The sequence below is a fragment of the Anolis sagrei genome, chromosome 1 (assembly GCF_037176765.1).
Source record: "Anolis sagrei isolate rAnoSag1 chromosome 1, rAnoSag1.mat, whole genome shotgun sequence".
In the NCBI taxonomy this organism is placed as follows: Eukaryota; Metazoa; Chordata; class Lepidosauria; order Squamata; family Dactyloidae; genus Anolis; species Anolis sagrei.
Genome location: NC_090021.1, coordinates 276,790,300 through 276,812,234, shown reverse-complemented (window position 1 = coordinate 276,812,234; position 21,935 = coordinate 276,790,300). Strand labels below are relative to the sequence as shown.

At 43.5% G+C, this 21,935-nt stretch overlaps 1 protein-coding gene across 2 annotated transcripts in view; it reads right to left on the bottom strand.

The window, feature by feature from the left end:
• The window catches only part of PRDM11 (PR/SET domain 11), a 54,999-nt gene extending 45,563 nt beyond the window's left edge, over nt 1–9,436 (bottom strand). Inside the window, exon 1 of one of the 2 annotated variants that reach the window (XM_060764192.2) lies at nt 9,177–9,436. In XM_060764192.2, the coding sequence (XP_060620175.2) occupies nt 9,177–9,425 (249 nt within the window). In that variant the 5' untranslated portion in view covers nt 9,426–9,436. The remainder of the gene's footprint in view (nt 1–9,176) is intronic. The other variant, XM_060764199.2, reaches the window with a different exon arrangement.
• Nucleotides 9,437–21,935: the final 12,499 nt, after the last annotated feature.

Genomic DNA, 21,935 nt, shown 5'->3' with positions numbered 1-21,935 from the left:
TATCATAAAAATAATATGGGGGAAACTTAACCAATGACAAAATAGATTTAAATAAGCAATCTCTTATCTGCATTATTTATAAAAGCCCCACCTGGCTCTTCCACCTGCCTCTGAGATGGAGGCGGACACATCAGTTAGCTGTTAGTGAACAGCTGGCCTCTCACAATTTCCTCTGTTTAAATAAAATAGCATGAGCAATGATGCACATTTTCTAGACATTGTGTACTATAGACCTACCATTCCATGATCCTCACATATCCTATAGTCAGAGAAGCTTGAAAGGAGACATGATAGCAATGCATAAATATGTGAAAGGATGTCTTAAGAAAGGAGGCTTATGCTCTGCTGCCCTGGAGACTAGGAATCGGAGCAGTGGGTTCAAATTACAGGAAAGGGGATACCACCTGAACATCGGGAAGAACTTCCTGACTGTAAGAGATGTTTAGCAGTGGAACTCTCTGCCTCAGAGTGTATTGGAGGCTCCTTCTTTGCAGGCTTTTAAGAGAGACTAGATGGTCATCTGTCAGGGGTACTTTGAATGTGCTTTTCCTGCATAGCAGGGGGTTGGACTAGATGGCCCATGTGGTCTATTCCAACTCTATGTTTCTATGATTGTATTAACATTTCTTGATTAGGAGTAGCAAAGGCGACAGCAAGACTAACTAATGGAGTCCCACTGAATTTATTAAACCCTCAATCTGAAAACACTTGATCAAATCATGAAAGGAACTGCTATGTTCAGCCTCCCATCACAAGAAAAGTTGAGGATGGAATTGTGTGTGGAGAAAAAAAAATCAAGAAATTCATTAAAATTTTGCCATTTGCTAAAATCTCATCAACTTCACAGCTTTCAGATAACTCAGCATTTACCTGGGGTTAATTTTTATTCAGAGAAGGTAAAATGCCTGAATAGCAGCTTTCTTTATGCCAACACAGACCACTTTCTGACTATTATTTATTGGAGGTGGGACTACCAAAAAGATCTTGTTATTGTTTAGTTTTATTTTTTTCTGCACCAGCTGGGTGGCTCTTCAGCAAAAAGCAAACAATTAAAAAGGCTGAGAAAATATGATTTTGTAGACAATTCCCAGAGAATACAATTCTTAGAAAAATATACTAGGTTGGTTCTATCCAGAGAGTGAGAAGACTTAAAAAAAACCCAGCTTGCGCTGTAGATAATACTCTAAAAAAACCTGGATACACTAAATCCACTAAATAAGAATTTTCATAACAGCTAGGTATGAATGCTATTGTTTATCCTATCTAGAACAGACCAAAAGCATCAGCTACTAAATAGTAATCCAACATATAGGCAGTCCTCAAATTATGAACAAGATAGCTTCTGTAGGTCTGTTCTTAAGTTAAATTTTTATATAACTCAGAACAGTACATTGTTTAAGTGTAATTCCAGCCAAACAAATATACCTTGTAGCGTTGGATAGCACAGGAAAGGGTTAACACCCCTGGAGTGTTTGTTTCACTGTCTGTGCCTCTGTTCAGAAGACTTTACCTCACTTTCAGTCCCTGTGATAATTGGATTTTGAAAATTTTGGCTTGTTGTGGGAACAAAGATTGGTGATAAAGATTCGGCTGAGATACCTTTTTCCCATGTTAACTCTTTCAGGGGTGAATTTCCCTTCCTAGGGGTAGATTTCTCTCCTGTTCTTAACTCTGAGTCATTTGTAAGTCTGATATTTGTAACTCAGGGATTTCCTGTATATGGAAGTTGCATTGATTCAATGAGACTATTGAGGCTCAGATTGTCAACAGTATTAATGCCAGCCACTAATTATAGACATGACTTTACCTACCATCTCTGGTTTCTGGTTGCTGGAGCTGATGAACAACTGCACTGCATCCTGTCAGATCCCCAAAATCTGGAGGAAAGCAAGAGTCATCGCCATCTTGAAGCCAGGCAAAGACCATAATGATCCAAAAAGCTACAGACCAATCTCCCTGTTGTGCCACCTCTACAAAGTTCTGGAGAGACTTATTTTGCATAGAATTATGGAAAATATAGACCCCTGGCTGATCCCACAGCAAGCTGGCTTCAGAAAAGGCAAAAGCTGCACATCGCAAGTGCTGAACCTGACCCAGCACATAGAAGATGGCTTTGAAAGGCAGCAGATCACAGGAGCTGTCTTCATAAACTTGTCAGCAGCCTATGATACTGTGAACCACCGCCTCCTCCTGAGAAAAATGTATAATATCACAAAGGACTACCACCTCACCCGCCTCATAGGAAACCTGCTACAAAACAGGAGCTTTTTTGTTGAGTTCCAGGGCCAGAGAAGCAGATGGCGGAAACAGAAGAACGGCCTGCCTCAGGGGAGCGTGCTTGCTCCATCCATGTTCAACATCTACACAAATGACCAGCCACTGCCAGAAGGGACAGAGAGTTTCATCCATGCTGATGATCGTACCATTACTGCTCAAGCAGGGAGCTTTGAGATGGTAGAACAGAAGCTCTCCGAAGCTCTAGGTGCTCTTACTGCCTATTACAGGGAAAACCAGCTGATCCCTAATCCATCTAAAACACAGACATGCGCCTTTCACCTTAAGAACAGACAAGCATCCCGAGCTCTGAGGATTACCTGGGAAGGAATCCCACTGGAGCATTGCAGCGCACCCAAATACCTGGGAGTCACTTTGGACCGTGCTCTGACCTACAAGAAGCACTGCCTGAACATCAAACAAAAAGTGGGCGCTAGAAACAACATCATACGAAAGCTGACTGGCACAACCTGGGGATCACAACCAGACACAGTGAAGACATCTGCCCTTGCGCTATGCTACTCTGCTGCTGAGTATGCATGCCCAGTGTGGAACACATCTCATCACACTAAAACAGTGGATGTGGCTCTTAATGAGACATGCCGCATTATCACGGGGTGTCTGCGCCCCACACCACTGGAGAAATTACACTGCTTAGCCGGTATTGCACCACCTGACATCCGCCGGGAAGTAGCAGCCAATAGTGAAAGGACCAAGGCAGAGACATCTCCAGCTCATCCCCTGTTTGGGTATCAGCCAGCACGTCAACGACTTAAATCAAGATATAGTTTTCTTAGATCTACAGAGACACTCGCTGGAACACCACAGCAAGCGAGAGTCCAAAAGTGGCAGGCCCAAACCCAGCACCTCAATTCATGGGTGATACCAGATGAGAGACTCCCCCCTGGGCACTCAGAAGACTGGGCGACTTGGAAGGCACTGAACAGATTGCGCTCTGGCACCACGAGATGCAGAGCCAATCTTAAGAAATGGGGCTACAGGGTGGAATCCTCGGCATGCGAGTGCGAAGAACAAACCACTGACCACCTGCTGCAATGCACCCTGAGCCCTGCCACATGCACGATGGAGGACCTTCTTGCGGCAACCCCAGAGGCACTTCAAGTGGCCAGATACTGGTCAAAGGACATTTAACCAAATATCAAATTTACAAAATCTGTGTGGTTTTTTTTCCTTCTTTTTTTTCTTTTTCTTTTTAGTCTCTGTGTTTGTTTTGCTCTGTTAGAATTGTAATACAATGGTTGCTGATGACACGATAAATAAACCTACCATCTATTTCTTAAAGGTTTCTGTTTATGGTTCTGCAGACAAGAAATCAATTTTAAAAAAACAAATCAAAAAGTTTTTAAAAGTTCAAAGATGTTTTCATTCTACAGTACAAATAAGTTGAAATAGTAGAGAGTATATTATGGCATAATTATTTATTTTATTTGAACTAAGAACACCAAGAGACTAGCATATTCATTTCTACAACTCAAGTTAAATCTCCTAGAAAGATACATGAACAAATAAATGTTTCTTCAAAAATTACATGTTTGGAAAATAAAATAAAATGATCAAATAACCACATAAAATTATGGTTACCATATCAATGCAAACTTGGATACACTAGTTTACTTGATAACTTTGAAGATATGCAATACACAAGCAAACAAAACCCTATTCTAATAACATAAGCACTCCAACAACTAACTTGTAGTCCCATCAGAGTCATATATATCTCCAACCCCAATCACTAAGGCTATGATAATACGCTATTTTGCAGATTTTGCTAAGCAATACATGAAAAGACTAACTGTAGTAAGCCTATATTCCAGTTAAGTATATCTATACCCCATGATCAAGTAAAAAAAGCAAAACTCTTCAAGATTCAACACCACACATTTTTTAGATTAGAAATAAATTCTATACTAACTGGGATAAGTTACTTGTTTTCACTGGGTCAGAAAGTAAACAGACATGCTGGGGATAAGAGCCAGTCCCTCGGGTCAATATTTCCATCCTCACATTTCTCCAGTGGATTGCATTGATATGTTATGGGCAGTCTGGGAGCACTGGGACATCATTTCCAGCTTTGATTTTTCAGAAATTTGGGGTTTTGGGGTGGAATGCTTTTATGGAACAAAACAGCACAATCAGACTCATTTTGGATGATTTGGGAGGTTTTCAGGAAATATCTCTAGTATTGTTTTTCAATTGGGAGTCCAGAAGACAACATGATGTAGTGGTTTGAGCACTGAACTACAACTCTGGAGACCACAGTTTGAATCCTTACACAGCCACTGCATAATCTTGGACTGTACTCTGAAGAAGATGCTTCAGCTGTATTTCATAAAAAGGAAGAACAGCCTGTTAAGGAAGTCCTGCAAATACTGACTTATCAGTAAATGTTTGATTTATATACCTATTTTATAGATATACCTAGAGCATTTAAACATTTCTTGAGTGGAAAGAGGTCAGGAGTGGAAAAGGGTTAAGAAGCTGTGTCTAGAAGATGTGCAGGGCAACAAAAATGAGTTGAGGACCATGCTCTTCTCATCCCTACTTTAGTCCACTATCATGAGTAGTCTAAAAGAAACATAACCTTGAGCTATTTCTTCCAAATCACACCTTAGTCCTTCCATTCCAATAACAGTAAAGAGCCACATGTCTTTCCAGTGAAATAGGGCAAAGGGATCTAAGGTCACATTTCCCAATTTGATTTGGAATCTTTCTATATCCTAGGAAGGGAAAATCTAATCTTTCCCATGGGCAAGGAATACAATTCAAGGGAGCATAGGACTGGTTTTTATTTTACTTGTAAAAGTAAGAGAAAGAATATTTGTGGATCCTGGGGCTAAAGCAGACAAAGTAATTTGAAAATTATGTTTGAGATCTACTTAAAAACAGAAACTAATCTTAAGAGAATGATTTTCACCCTCAAATCTGTTAACTTTTAAGGGTTAGGATGGTGGAGGGGTTAATTTACCAGAAGCAGTAGCTGTCTAGTCAACTGTGTCCAGGGCAATGATTGTGGGTGCAAAATTGATGCGGCAATGGCAGCTCTGCCACCAGATAGGGTAGTCTGAAAACAGGGATAGTTTTGCATTTACCTCCTCTTCATTTCCAATACTCTGAAGACACTAGATGCCTTCTGATATTGGAAGTTATCCAGGGTGAGGCTTGGTTATTTATTTATTTACAGTATTTATATACCGCTTTTCTCACCCCGAGGGGGACTCAAAGCGGTTACAACTTCGAGTGGAGACTACCAGGTAATATAAGGTGCTGGATGTTATAAGGTAGGCAATAACTAACCATCTCTGAGCATTCCCTGCCTAACACAATTTATTTATTTTTTTACTCTATTTATATCACATCTTTCTCAACCCTGAAGGGGACTCAAGGTGGCTTTACAAATGACAACTATTTGATGCCTTTAGAGAACAACAATTAAATACATTTAAGTTAAAAATTTAAAAATTTAAAATTTGAGTTTTAAAGCACATTAAAACATATACACATTATAATCACTATTAAAATCACACCATCCACAGTCATAATCTGGGGCTGTTCCAAAAATCAGTGCACATTATTTTTGCACCTTATGAAACTCATGTTTCAACCATATGAAAGTACTTTTCTTTGAAGCTTCAGTATGACATATGTGTTCATTGATTTCAGAAAAAGAATAGGGAAATTAAGAGGAAAAAAAATGGAAAAAAAAACCTCACGACCCTCCCATGGTTGTTGTCATTCTATAATTCTGCAATTCTTTAGGTTGTTCTGTTCACAATCCAGAACAGAGGCAGTCAGAGATAGTTGAGGACCACCTTCATTTCAAACAGCTGATCTGCAAGTCACACAACTCTTTTAAGGTTTCAGTTCCACCCATAAGATATTTCATCCAAAAGTGGTCATCACTTCTTGCGTCAAACAAGCTGTTTGTAGTCCGGCACACACCGGACTACATCAATACAGGCAGACCCCCTGTTACAAACATCTGACTTACAAAACAACGGGGATGAGACAACAGGAAGTGAGAAAAGTCTACTCCTCAGAAGATACATTCACCCCTGAAAGAGTTATCATGGGGAAAAGGTGTATCCACTGAAGATTTATCTCCAATTCATGTTTCCACAACAAGCTATTTTTTTTTTCAAAATCCGATTATCACAGGGACAGAAAGTGAGGTGAAATCTTCTGAACAGGGGCACAGGCAGCAAAACAAGCACCACAGGGGTGTTAACCCTTCCCTATGCTATCCAAAGCTAAAGGCTGGAGTTACACTTAAAAATATATACATATTCCAACTTACAAACAACTTAACAACAAACCAACAGAAGCTATCTTGTTTGTGACCTGGGGACTGTCTGTACATATATGATAGCCCCAGGCTGGCCTACTCCAGTCCAGCTATTCACATAGCAAAAAGAACGAAATCAAAAATCAGATTCCAAGCTGTAGTTCTTCTGAAAATTATAGATAGGCAACACCACTTTTGTATCAAGGTTGTGTGCAGATAATGGGAGATTAATACAAATTGGGCATCCTTTAACCAGAATTTTGGAATCTGAAATACTCCAAAATTCAAATCTGTCCATATGGGTGGCTGATAGTGACACTTTTGCTTTCTAATGGTTCAATGTATACACACTTGGTTTCACGCACCACATTATTTTTAAAAAATGGATATAAAATTGCCTTCAGATTACGTGTATAAGGTGTATATGAAACATAAATAAATTTTATGTTCAGGCTTTGGTTTCATCCTTGAGTTATTTCATTATATTGTTGTTACTTCAACAACAATGCCTTCAAGTCGTTTCTGACTTATGACAACCCTATCATAAAGTTGTCCTGGAAGAATCTGTTCAAAGGGTTTGGCTTTCCGCACCCTCTGAGACTAATTATGCATCCACACTCTAGAATTCACACAGTTTAACATCACTCTGAATATGGCATTCATTGCTATGGAATCGCAGGAGTTATCATTTGACCATGTCATTAGCCTTCTCTGCCAACCAGTGCTGGTGTCTCACCAAACTACAACTTCCAGCGTCCCCTAGTATTCAGCCAAGGCAGTTCAAGTGGTGTCAAACTACATTAAATGCACCCTGAGGGCCCTTCCAGACAGGCCCTATATCCCAGGATCTGATCCCAGGTTTACTGCTTTAACCTAGATTATATGAGTTCACACTGACAGATAATCTGGTATAAACAGAAAACCTGGGCTCAGATCCTGAGATATAGAGCCAGTCTGGAAGGGCCCTGAGAGAGAGAGAGAGAGAGACTTGCCCAAGGTCACCCAGGGCCCTTCCACACAGCCATATAACCCAAAATATCAAGGCAGGAAATCCCACAATATCTGCTTTGAACTTGGTTATCTGAGTCCACAATGCCAAATATTCCAGTTCAAAGCAGATATTCTGGGTTATATGGTTGTGTGGAAGGGCCCTCTGTGTGCTTCCATGAATGGCTGAGGATCCAACATTTTAAAGTTTCCAATACTCAAACCACACTATGTTGGCACGTATTCTATACATGCATGCACATATTCCCAAGATCCAAACTCCAAAACACTTCAAGGCCCCAAAAATTTCAGATAAGAGATGTTCAAGAGTGTAAACATTGTTCAAGGCACAATGTGGCACAGCCAGCATTGCTTTTCCCTCCTAAAAAGGCCCAAAACACCCAAGGAACCCTTGCAAAAAGCCATGATCCACCCAGGGCCTTTCCACACAGCCATATAACCCAGAATATCAAGACAGATTAACACACAATATCTACTTTGAACTGGGTTATCTGAGGGCCCTTCCACACAGCCCTATATCCCAGAATACCAAGGCAAAAAATCCCACAATATCTGCTTTAACCTCGGTTATGTGAGGGCCCCTTCTCACAACTCTATATCCCTGAATATCAAGGCTGAAAATCCCACATTATCTGAGTGTGGACTCAGATAGCCCAGTTCAAAGCAGATGTGAGATCCTCTGCTTTGATATTCTGGGATATAAGGCCGTGTGGAAGGGCTCTCAGTCCAAACTCTGATAATGTGGGATTTTCCTGCCTTGATGTTCTGGTATATAGGGCTGTGTGGAAGGTCTCTGAGTCCACACTGCCCTATATCCCAGTTCAAAACAGATGTGACATTTTATTCAGCTGTGTGGAAGGGGCCCCTGCCATCACAATCCACCCTTTGGAAGCTTCTTCCCTGCCTCTGTGTGGAAGAGCACTGAGTCCACATTGCCCTATATCCCAGTTCAAAACAGATAATGCGGGGTTTCATTCAGCTGTGTGGAAGGGACCCCAGCCTTCACAGTCCACCCTTTGGAAGCGACTTCGAGATCTCCTTCCCTGCCTCCTCCTGAGCTCCTCTCTTTAGAGAAAAGCCTCAGAGTGTCTTTGACGCGGGAACCCCAAAAGCCCCTTCGAAACCCTGCGACCCACAAACACCCTCCACCGTGTTCCTTCTCCCTCCTTCCTTCGCGAAAGCCATTGGCTCCTTCTCTGGCGGCCCCGCCCCGAGAGGAGCTTCCTCGCACTTTCATTGGTCCGCGGCGACGCCACTCAGGAAGGGAAGGGGGCGATGAAAAGAGAGCGCCAGAAGGGAGGAGGCATTGGAGAAGGGAGGAAGGGGCCGGGTTGTTCCGCGCTCAGCACTCGCCTCAGGAAGAAGGAGAAGAGGAGGAGGAGGGGGAGAGAGAGAGAGCGAGAGGGAGCCAAGGCGGCTACTTACCTGCCTGCTTGGCCGCGCCCTTTCCAAACCAAAGGACCCCCCTCGATCTGCACACACACACACGGCGCCCTCCCTCGCGCCCCCTTCGCCCCCCCTTTTCTCCCCCTCGCGGCGCCCCCCTCGGCTGTGTCCGTGGCCACCTTGGCGAGCGAAGGGGCTGACTCACCTCGGCCCGGGCTCGGCGCCTGGGGGCTCCCCGCGCCCGCCGCCTCCCTCCGCCTCCGCCTCGTCGCCCTCCTCCTCCTCCTCCGGCCCGGCCTGGCTCGCTAGTCCCGGGCGAGGAGGAGAAGGACGAGGAGGAGGGGGGCGAGTGGCTGGGCCGGGCCGGGCGAGCAGGCAGGGGAGGAAGCGGCGGCGGCGGCGGCTCCCTCCCTCCCGGCCGTGACCACCATCTTATTAGCACAGGAAATGACATGGCGAACGGAAGAGAGGGGCGTTCGGGGGCCGAGCCCGGGGACCCCCCGAACCGGGAGGAGGAGGAGGGAGGCAGGCAAGGAGGGAGGCGGCGAGCAGGCCCAGCCTCGGGAGGAGAAGCCTCGCCTCAGGCCCCCGCCCGCCACCTTGCCCTCCAAATCCCTCGCCCCGAGCCAGGCTCGCCCCCTTCTTCGGAAAGAGGAGAGCCTGACTTGAGGCGAGGGATTTGGAGGGAAAGGTGGCAGGAGCCTGACAGGAGAAAAAAAGAAGCAGAAAGGAAGTGCTTCGCGCCTCTGCAGATCCCTCACAAGTCTCCTTTACATTATTATAGTTATTTTGGCTTCGTGGCTTCACGCGCTTCCCTCCTCTCAATTCTCAAAAAGTTGCTGGCCTCCTGGCAGAGGAGCAAAAGCTTTCAGCCATGGGAAAGAGGAACCTTTGCTATAGAATAGGCAGAGGCAAACTTAGGCCCTCCAGGTGTTTTGGATTTCAGCTCCCACAATTCCTAACAGCCTCAGGCTTAATAATAATTCCGCTTAAATTATTAAATAGCTGGGTTGGAGATGAAGTCCAAAACACCTGGAGGGCTGAAGTTTGCCCATGCCTGCTATCAAGTGAATCCACTGTCCTGACTCGATTCTATGGAACAGGCAGAGGCAAACCTTGGCCCTCCAGGTGTTTTGGACTTCAGCTCCCACAGTTCCTAACAGCCTCAGGCCCCCTCCTTCCCCCCCCCCCCCCGCGTAATAATAATTCTGCTTAAATTAGTAAACAGCAGGGTGTTTTGGAGTTGAAGTCCAAAACACCTGGAATGATGAACTTTGCCCATGCCTACTATTGAGTGAATCCACTGCCCCCCCCCCCTTTTTTTTTTTCTTTTGTAGTGTCAGGAGCGTCCCGTTGTGAGAGAATTGGCCGTCTGCAGGACGTTGCCCAGGGGACGCCCGGATGATTTTGATGTTTTATCATCCTTGTGGGAGGCTTCTCTCATGTCCCCACATAAGGAGCTGGAGCTGATAGAGGGAGCTCAACCGCCTCTCCCTGGATTCGAACCTGCGACCTGTCGGTCTTCAGTCCTGCCGGCACAGGGCTTTAACCCACTGTGCCACTGGGGGCCCATCCACTGCCCTGACTCGATGTTATGGAACAGACATAAGCAAAACTTTGGCCTTCTAGGTGTTTTGGACTTCCCACAATTCCTAACAGCCTCAGGCCCCATCCTTTCCCCCCACATAATAATAATAACACTTAAATTATTAAACAGCAGGGTGTTTTGGAGTTGAAGTCCAAAACAACTGTAGGGCTGAAGTTTGCATGTGTCTGCTATGGAGTGTTTAATGAATCCACTGCCCTGGCTCGATGCTATGGAATAGGCGTGGGAAAACTTGGGCCCTCTCTCCGGGTGTCTTGGATTTCAATTCCTAATAGCTTCAGCCCCCCCCCTCCCCCCGCTTTCCCTCCGCTTAATAATCTGCTTAAATTATTAAACAGCTCGGTGTTTTGGAGTTGAAGTCCAAAACACCTGGAAGGATGAACTTTGCCCATGCCTGCTATAGAGTGAATCCAGTGCCCTGACTGGATGCTGTGGAACAAACATAGGCAAACTTTGACCCTTCAGATGTTTTGGACTTCAACTCCCACAATTCCTAACAGCCTCAGGCTCCATCCTTTTACCCCACTTAATAATAATTCTGCTTAAATTATTAAACAGCTGGGCATTTTGGAGTTGGAAGTCCAAAATACACAGATGGCCAAAGTTTGTTTGTGTCTGCTATAGAGCGAATCCACTTTGAACCTGCTGTATAATAAATCCACTGCCCTGGCTTGATGCTATGGAGTAAGGTGTTTTGGACTTCAACTTCCACAATTCCTAACAGCCTCAGGCCCCATCCTCCCCCCCCCCTGCTTAATAATAATAAATTATTAAACAGCAGGGTGTTTTGGAGTTGAAGTCCAAAACACACGGCAGGCCGAAGTTTGCCCATGCCTTCTATAGAGTGAATTCACTTTGTACCTTGTATAGAATAAATCCACTTCCCTGGCTTGATGCTATGGAGCAGACATAGGCAAACTTTGGTCCTCTAGATGTTTTGGACTTCAACTCCCACAATTCCTGACAGCCTTAGGCCCCTTCCTTAATAATAATTCCCCTTAAATTATTAAACAGCGGGATGTTTTGGAGTTGAAATCCAAAACACCCAGAGGGCCAAAGTTTGCTGGGCCAGAGGAGGAGGACGAGAGTGAATCCACCTTGAACCTGCTATAGAATGAATCCACTGCCTTGGCTCGATGCTATGGAGCAAACGTGGGCAAACTTTGGCCCTCCAGGTGTTTTGGGGTTCAATTCCCACAATTCCTAACAGCCTCAGGCCCCTTCCCCGCATAATAATAACTCTGCTTAAATTATTAAACAGCTGGGTGTTTTGGAGTTGAAGTCCAACACGCCAAGAGGGCCAAACTTTGTCCATGCCTGCTATAAAATGAATCCATTTTGAACCTTCTTTAGAATGAATCCACTGCCCTGGCTCAATGCTATGAAGCAGGCATGGGCAAATTTTGGCCCTCCAGGTGTTTTGGATTTCAACTCCCATAATTCCTAACAGCCTACTATGCCTGCTATGGAGTAGCAGGCTGGAGTTTTACAAGGTCTCTGTGAAAGAAGTCTGGTGCCTCACCAAACTACAAATCCCAGGATTGCATAGCATTGAACCCGAACAATTACATTTGAAATGAGGCCCCGCAAATAGAAGTTCCAGGTACAGCTTCCCCTTTTACTTTGGCACACCAGTAAGATAACTGTATCATGCAAATCCAATGCAAACTCTAGGATCATAGAGTTGGAAGGAACCACATGGGCCATCCAGTCCAACCCCCTGCCAAGAAGCAGCAAAATTGCATTCAGAGCACCGCTGATGGCCACCCAGAGTCTGTTTAAAAGTCTCCAAAGAAGGAGCCTTCACCACACTCTGGGACAGAGAGCTCCACTGCTGAACAGCTATTGCGGTTAGAAAGTTCTCCCAAATGTTCAGGTGGAATCTCCTTTCCTGTAGTTTGAAGCTATTGTTTCAGGTCCTTGTCTTGAGGGCAGCAGAAAACAAGCCTGCACCCATCTCCCTATGACTTCCTCTCACATATTTATACATGGCTATCATGTCTCAGCCTTCTCTAAACATGCCCAGCTCTTCAAGCCACTCCTCATAGGGCTTGTTCTCCAGACCCTTGATTATTTCAGTCACCCTTCTCTGGATACATTCCAGCCCTTCAATTGCGTTGCCCAGAATTGGACACAGTATAACAGGTGTGGTTTGGCCAAGACAGAATAGAGGGGTAGCATGACTTCCCTGGTTCTAGACGCTACTATTTATGTGGGCCAAAATCCCATTGGCTTTTTTAGCTGCCACATTATTGGCTCATGTTTAACTTGTTGCCCACTCTAATTTTGACAACTACAGTGATACCTTGAGTTAACGGTTTAATTAGTATGGGAATGCATTCTTATTAGTTCAAATATTACGTATGCACAGGTCAAGTAACTTATCCAAAAAACTTTGGACCACAAATATTTGGGATTTTGGAATGCCTGTTTTGGAATACCTGTGCATACATGTACATAGTGAGATACCTTGGAGATGAGATCAAAGTCTGAACACCAATTACATTTCATCTACATCTTATACCCATTTTTTAAATGCACAAAACAAAGTTTATGTACATTAAATTATTATAAGGCACAATCTTAGCCACCTGTGCAAGCAGTTTTGGGTTTTTGATATTTTAGCTTATGAAGACTTCACAAACATGCATTTTAGTTCATTCTTTTTATCTTTTTTCTATCCCATTTTGATTGTAATCCACTGCTGGTCTCAGTTCAGACTATGATATGCAGTGTGCAAAGTTTAAAAATGAGACAGTTTACTTTGAAATATGTTTATTCAGAAATAACTTGTCTATCTGTTGCTCATAAGGGTGACTGTAAACCTATACACACAAGGAATGTCAAGTAAATTTAATGGGACTTGCTTCCAAGCAATCACACTTGATGTTAGGTTGAGGCTATAGTGATGGGAGTGGATGCTTTGCGGGAAGAACTTGAATCCATGTTTAAACTATAACACGTCCAGATAGACCAATGGTTATTTATTACCATGCCTGGTAGCATTGAATTGCATACTTTTAATTAGAGGTGCAGTTACTTCCCTTTATGCTTAATTGACTTTTTGACACATTGATAGACGTACTTGCCAAATAGAGATGGTACAATTTGCACACCAAAGGGACTGGTGGTAAATTCTTTGTTGGATATTGTTATGCTATGAGGCAGTGGGGTAGATGTGTCTTATTTTGAATGCTAACCTCATGGAACAAACAGACCACAAAGGGGAGAGGACTATGGAACAGATCTCTATTTCACAAGCTAGTTTGCTACAAGCAGGAAAAGTGATTTTGTGTTATGCAGGAATTCCACTTTTTCAGTTTCATATCTCATTTTCATTCTGCTGCAAAGTTGAATGTGACTTAATCCAAAATAAATGGGGACATGATTGAAAGATCAATTAAATAGGGAGATCTTGGCATTTCCTTTCTATGATGTTTTTCCTCCACAGTGTTTCTTCTCAGCATTGTGAAAGCTGGACAGTGTTAAGAAGAAAAGCAACTCATTTGAAACACAGTATTGAAGGAAAGTTCACTCACTGGATGCCATGGATTACCAGAAGAAGGGGGGGGGGGGTTGTTAGAGAACATCAGACCTCAACTGTCAGTAGAAGCCAAGATCACTGAATTGAAACTTTTGTACTCTGGACATCTCGTGAGATTATTTGATCCTCAAAATTATCTGCTTCATTCTAAAAAAATTCTGCATTTGCAGAATTCAGATGGTGTTGTATTTTATTATCGATATTGACTTTTGTGGCGACATAGCTGCCAAAGTAGCAGAAATTGTCAACATTTTCTAGTGTTACACCATTAAACTGAATTTTTGGCATTGCAGAAGGATTGGGTGGTGCCAGCTGATAGAGCACTTTGATTTTCTTGATGTTCAGTGAGAGGCCAAGCTTTTCATATGCTTTTGCAAAGGTGTTTAGAGCGGCTTGTAGGTCTTCTGAATGAGAACATTTATTATTTAAAACTTTTATATCCCGATCTTCTTTACCGCTACAGAGGGACTCAGACCGGCTACATTAAACAGATTAAATTAAACTATGTAACAAAATTTGAAAAAAAAAATCTGTTCCTGGTTTGAAAGTGTTATGGCCAGAGATCAAAATCTCATCTAACTCTTGCATTAAAATCACCCAGGAAGATGATTTTTTTTCCTCCAGGTATTTCTGATAGGATGGTGTCCAACTGACAGTATAAGTTTTTCTTGATGTCTTCATCAGCATCTAGTGTTGGTGCATAGGCACTTATGATAGTCGCTCACTGGTTTCTGGCAAGATTAATTTGGAGGATTGTTCAGTAGTACTGATGAGTGCTACAGACAGATACTTCACCTGCTCGTTTCTGATAGCAGAGCCAACTCCGTGTATTCATTTTTCTTCAGGCATTCCCTTCCAGAAGAAGATGTAGCCTCCTTTTTCTTCCTTCAGCTGTCTGGGTCTATTGGAGCACTGCTATGTCGATGTTAAAGCGTCTCAGCTCCCTAACAATAATAGCATTTCTGGGTACAGGGCGTTCATTATCTGTGTTATCCAATAATGTCTGTATCTTACACTTTCCTAAATGCATATCTTTTTAACCACAAGGTGGTGACCTCTCCTGATGCGGCAATCCAGTCAGGGATGAGAGAGGCAGACTAAGTTTAGGGCAGATTACAGTATTTCAGAATTTTAAACTCTTAATTTATATTTCCCCTTTGTGTAATGTACAGCATAAAATGTTCTGAGAGAAGGAGATTGAATTAGTTTTCCTAATATAAAACTATCTGTCTTACAAAATAGAGCAAATGTTGCAAACCATATAACTTGCAATATTTACATGGTTCTCATGGGCCCTTTAGACAGGGTGTCAATGAATGTAGTTTCCCTTTTTTCACATTCATTTTCAAAAGTAATTTTGCATTGTGAAAAGATTTAGCCTTTCATATTCGGATATTACAGCTCTTCACAGTGTATTCTATAGCATGTTATTGGTATTAGTCCATAAGTCATAATGTAGAGAGCATCAGTTGGGCATACATGTTGTATAAATCTACTGAAGTCACGGAGAAGCAATACAGTGTCACAACAGAAAGTCTCTTAAGAGGAAAAAATACCTGCTGCCTTTTGTTGCAGGATCTTTGTTCAGGGGCTTCTATAATGTGTAGTTGGCTCCCTTCCTTTCAGAGCTTGGAAAAGTTACTTTTTGGATTGCAGTGGTCAGAATCCACTAATTGTCATGCTTGCTGGGAAGTTCTGTGGGTTACATTGAGAAATAATCAAGTTTTCGGGCACTACTGCTTGTTTCTGGTTTTTAATTATTTCAGTAAATATGAACATTAAAACACCTTGCTAAAGATACAGCAAATTATATCTTAGTATATTAATTAAAAAGTGTACACTTCACATTATTAACTATGATGTCTAAACATTATGCATAACATTTTTGCATAGGTCCTGATGCTATGAAGCTCTTGGAAGTGGGCTTAATGTATTCAATAATGGGAAGCCAATCTTCAGCAAATGTGCCTGTGCTAACAAAATTGGTATGTGGTGTGACATTGCAAGAAATGCTTTGGTCTCCAGTGTCATAAATTGGATATCTTGTAATAAATAATACCAGCCACAAATGTTAATTTCCATACCTTCCATAACGATATGGAAAACCATACCTTTCTAACCAGTTTTAGATGGACTGCTAAGCTGTAGCACATCTTGGTAAGTTTGCCTGCAAATGCCTTATAGATGAGCTAGATTATTTGGTTTTGTTTTTCCTGATTTTATCTGCCTACCAGCTTCCCAAGGTGTATTTATTATTTATTTATTTATTTATTTACTGTGCTTATAGACCGCCGTTCTCAGCCCTGGGGCGACTCACGGCGGTGTACAACATGTAAAATAAGGTGCAATTCACAACATAAGCTAACATCAACTAGCAATATCAAAAACAACATCAAACAACAACATCAATATCAATAATACAATTACAATAAGTCATTTGCGACGTCTCATCATTGAACCACAATCCAAATATCGTTTTCCGTGTTCCGTTCCTATCATCATTGCCAATTGTTGCAGCACTTATTCAAACGCCTTCTCAAACAACCAAGTCTTTAGTCTCTTGCGGAATGTCATAAGGGAGGGTGCCAGTCTGATGTCAACAGGAAGGGTGTTCCACAGCCGAGGGGCCACCACTGAGAAGGTCCTGTCTCTCGTCCCCGCCAGGCGTGCCTGTGAGGCAGGCGGGATCGAGAGAAGGGCCTCCCCGGACGATCTCAAAGTCCTCATGGGCTCATAGGCCGAGATGCGGTCAGACAGGTATTTTGGGCCGGAACCGTTTAGGGCTTTGTAGGCCAACACCAGCACCTTGAATTGGGCCCGATAGCAGATCGGCAGCCAGTGGAGCTGGTACAATAAGGGCGTTGTATGCTCCCTGCGTACCGCTCCTGTTAGTAACATGGCTGCCGCGCGCTGGACCAGCTGGAGCTTCCGGGCCGTCTTCAAGGGCAGCCCCACGTAGAGAGCGTTGCAGTAGTCAAGGCGGGATGTGACCAGAGCGTGTACTACCGTGGCCAAGTCAGACTTCCCGAGGTACGGGCGCAGCTGGCGCGTGAGCCTGAGCTGTGCAAATGCTTCCCTGGTCACCGCTGAGACCTGGGGCTCCAGGCTCAACTATGAATCCAGGATCACACCCAAGCTGCGAACCTGCGCCTTCAAGGGGAGTGCGACCCCATCCAGCACAGGCTGTAACCCTATACCCTGTTCGGCCTTGCGACTGACCAGGAGTACCTCTGTCTTGTCTGGATTCAATTTCAATTTGTTCGCCCTCATCCAGACCATTACAGCGGCCAGGCACCGGTTCAGGACCTCGACAGCCTCCTTAGTAGCAGGTGGGAAGGAGTGACAGAGTTGGACATCATCTGCGTACAGATGACACTGCACCCCGAAACTCCGGATGATCTCACCCAGCGGCTTCATGTAGATATTAAACAGCATGGGGGACAGTATAGAGCCCTGTGGAACCCCACAAGTCAGAGGATGTGGCGTTGAACAGAGGCCCCCAATAACACCTTCTGGGTGCGGCCCTCCAGAAATGACCGGAGCCACCGTAAAACAGTGCCCCCGAGGCCCATTTCCGCAAGGCGCCCCAGAAGGATACCATGGTCGACGGTATCGAAGGCCGCTGAGAGGTCCAGAAGCACCAACAGGGACACACTCCCCCTGTCAAGCTTCCGGCGCAGATCATCCACTAAGGCGACCAAGACCGTCTCAGTTCTATGTCCCGGTCTGAAACCAGACTGTGCCGAATCCAGATAATCCGTGTCTCTCAAGAATACCTGGAGTTGTGAGGCCACTATGCTTTCCAGGACTTTGCCCAAAAAGGGGAGATTGGAAACTGGTCGATAGCTGACGAATTGAGTGGGGTCCAGTGATGGTTTTTTCAACAGCGGTTTTATAATAGCTTGTTTTAAGCTCGCTGGAATCTCGCCTTCCCGAAGGGAGGCGTTAACCACCACCTTAACCCACTCAGCCAATCCCCCTCTGGCCTCCTTTAGAAGCCAGGATGGGCAGGGGTCTAGGATGGACGTAGTAGGCCTCATTCCTCCAAGTATCTTGTCCACATCCTCGGGCTTCACCAAATGAAAAGAATCCATCAAAATAGGACAAGCAGGTGCTCGTGTTACATCCTCAGAGACTGCATTTAATATGGTGTCCAGACCAGAACGGATCAAAGCGACTTTGTCTGCGAAGAACCGAGCAAAAGCTTTGCAGCGCATGGCCGAATTGTCAGGGCTCCCGCCTAGGGTGGAGGGAATTAAAAGACCTCTGACAATCCGGAACAACTCCGCCGGACGGTTCCTTGCAGACGCAATAGTGGCCGCAAAGAAAGTTTTTTTTGCGGCTTTTATTGCCGCGGCATATGCCCTTAAAAAGGACACAAACCGTGTTCGATTTGGCTCGCTCGGATCCGAACGCCACACACTCTCTAGTTCCCTCTTCCTTCGCTTCATCACTTCCAACTCCTCAGTGAACCAAGGAGCTGGTTTAGCTCGGCTACTTGAGAGGGACGTTCCGGAGTGATCGTGTCAATTGCCCTGGACATCTCTCCATTCCAGAGAGCGACCAAGGCATTGACAGGGTCACCTACCGAGGTGGCGGGAAAATCCCCAAGAGCCGTCTGGAATCCATCCGGATCCATAAGCCTCCTGGGGCGGCCCAACTTAATGGGTCCTCCACCTTTGCAGAGGTTGGGGGGCGCAGTGAGCCTAAATCTGACCAGGAAATGATCGGTCCATGGCAACGGAGAGATGGTCAACTCCTCAACACCGCCACCTTGCTCCCATCCCTGGCAGAAAACCAAGTCCAATGTATGTCCAGCGCAGTGGGTGGGGCCAGATATTTGTTGGGACAGCCCCATGGTTGCCATGGCAGACATGAAGTCCTGAGCTGCTCCTGTGAGGGCCGCCTCGGTGTGGATATTGAAGTCTCCCAGCACAAGAAGCCGTTGAGACTCCAACGCCAGGCTCGAGACCACCCCCGCTAGCTCAGGTAGGGAGACTGTAGTGCAGCGAGGTGGACGGTACACTAGCAGAATCCCTATTCTGTCCCGGTCACCCACCCTTAGGTGGACGCATTCAAAATTTGTTGACTGCAGGATGGGACTCCTGGTCAGATGGATGGAATCTCTATAGACCACTGCGACCCCGCCTCCCTGCCCTCCGGATCTCGGCTGATGCTGCACGGAAAAGCCTGGTTGACAAAGCTGAGTCAAATTCACGCCTCCAGTTTCATCCAACCAGGTCTCCGTGATGCACGCCAGATCTGCCCGCTCATCCAGGATTAAATCCTGGATAAAGGTCGTTTTTCCGTTGACAGATCTGGCGTTCAACAGCACCACCTTCAATCCAGAGGGACCGCCAACCTGGTTACACCAATTTACCATAGGAGACCGGTTTGGAATTACTAATGTACATCCTCTTATGTTCCCTTCTTGCAATTCCAGTTTGTTTTTGAAATAACTTGCTTGATTATTTTACTCTTTAATTATTTCTCTATAATTGCATAAACCAACCTGTAGAGGTTTGAGTGTTGGACTAAGACTTTAAGGGACAAGGGTTTGAATATTTGTTTGGTCATGGTAACCCACTGCTGACCTTGGGCAACGTAACCTCTTATTGGCCTCACAGTGAGTCAAACTATCTCTGAACAAATTTTGCCAAAAAAATCCCATAGTAAGCTCACTTGGGATTGGCATGAGTAAAAAATGAAGGCACACAACAGCATAAAACTGGGTCCAGTTTATTCCCTTTTGCAAGCAATAAATAATAATAAAAATAACTAATTCGAACTCTTAAATGTCTCTTAAAATTAAATGACATTGACTTTCACCAGTTCCCTCTGCAAGATTCCATACCATCACTTTCAGCCATTAGTAACAATGTTCTGGTGCAAAAATCAAATTACTAGGGGAAAATTTGATTTGCTGTGTGCATCTGCTAAAACAAAGCTAACCCCAATGGAGAAGCATAACAGCAAAGTAAGACAGACTTTGTAAGAAGAAAATTATATTAAAAATACTTTCCGTAGTCATAGTGTTGGCACTACTGCTATAAAATGGGTCTGTAGTATTCCATGCAGGAACTTGGCCCAATATTAATAGCACATTTTCAAGATAATAAAAATAACATAGAGGTTATCTGGTGATGCTTCGGCCTGCTTGTTTCTGTATCTGATTTGTTTTATTTATGGCATTTGCATGAGATGATACAACCATAATCTGTAGTGCATTCAGTGTGAACACCTGAAAAAATAACTAGCTACTTAAGAAAGCTATTCTATACACATTTGGAAGTACAATTGAATTCAATTGAACTTATTTCTACCGTAGGTTCGGTACCTCAGAGCAGATATACATCTAGTACAATTGGAGGAACACGGTGCCTCTAAAGCACATAGCTCAGACCAAGAATTAGTTTTTAGCTTCAGGACTGAGCTCACTGCTCACTCATGCAAATTCAAGCATGCTTTCTTAACACAAGCTATTCATTTTTCAGTTTTTTGCGCCATCTCTTAGGGCAAGAGGTCTTTTGGTAATTCTGCTATTGAATATCTGCTTATAATCATCTAGAGATCCACCAGTAGATCCTGGTCAATCATATACCTACTCCAACATATGGTTTCAGGCACTTGACCTATATGGCTTCAGTATGCATATATGGAACAACACATCTGTACATAGGTTTAACTGACAAATACAAGTGTTATGGACTGTGCATTCTGCAGTGCATGTTTAAATGATGTGTGTGTTCAGACAGATCCCACTTCCAGTCTTTAGACCAGGCCTGTACAACATACAACCTGCAGGCTGGACATGGCCCGTGAAGGCCTTATGTGTGGAAATGCACCTCTTTATTTCCTGTTTGCATAAAATCCTTTTAACTTCATCTAGAATGTAAGGATTATATATAGTAGAGAAGCTTCTACCAACTAACCATTGGAATGAGAAACCTAGAAGGAATCTCTTTTTAAATGCCTTCGTATGCAATAGATCAACATTAACTCCCTCTAGAAGACTAGAATTTTCCATTAAAGTATAGGAACACAGTAATAATTTACATAAGATTCATTCTGAGATCAATTTTATCTTTCATTCCTGTATGATAAAATCCATTAGCTGGAAACCTGTTAGTTAGTCACAAATAGAGTAGACCAGTTGAATCATTTGAATCTTGAGTCAACACATAGCTGCCATTCCGTTGATTTAATGGCTCCATTCTTGTCATTATAGTAAGATTTAGATAATTAGATTGTAGAGCTGTCGGTGTGTCCAAAGAAATGGATGGTATTCTGTGAAAGGTCCTGATGAAATAAATGTGTTAGTGTTAAACATACTGCATGATTACGCCCCCCTCTTACTTATATCAGTCACATGTGTAAAATAACACCATATATCTCTTTTCATGCAAGCTTAATGGTGACAGTTTGATCAGATTTGCAAAGTCTGCATATGTGTCTACAGTTAAGCACATATGAAATACATCTTACAAATTAACTCACACATATTAACTTGTCAGAGTTTGGTGTCAGATGGTCAATTGTCCTCAAAGTGATTTTATAACTCAAAAGAGTACTTAGTGATAATCTGATAATCTGAAAAGCAGGATTTTCATTTATCACTTATTAATATCTACAAAAAAGTGTTATCACATAATTGATTTAGCATTCAAGATATGGTTGTAGCTATAGAATAATTTAAAGAATGTTAGTTTTCCTGTATAATTTTATGTATTCATAGACAAGAATCTTGCAATGTCCTATTGGCAATTTCATGATTGTTACAACATAACTGGCATTTGATGGCTAGTGTCCTCCTG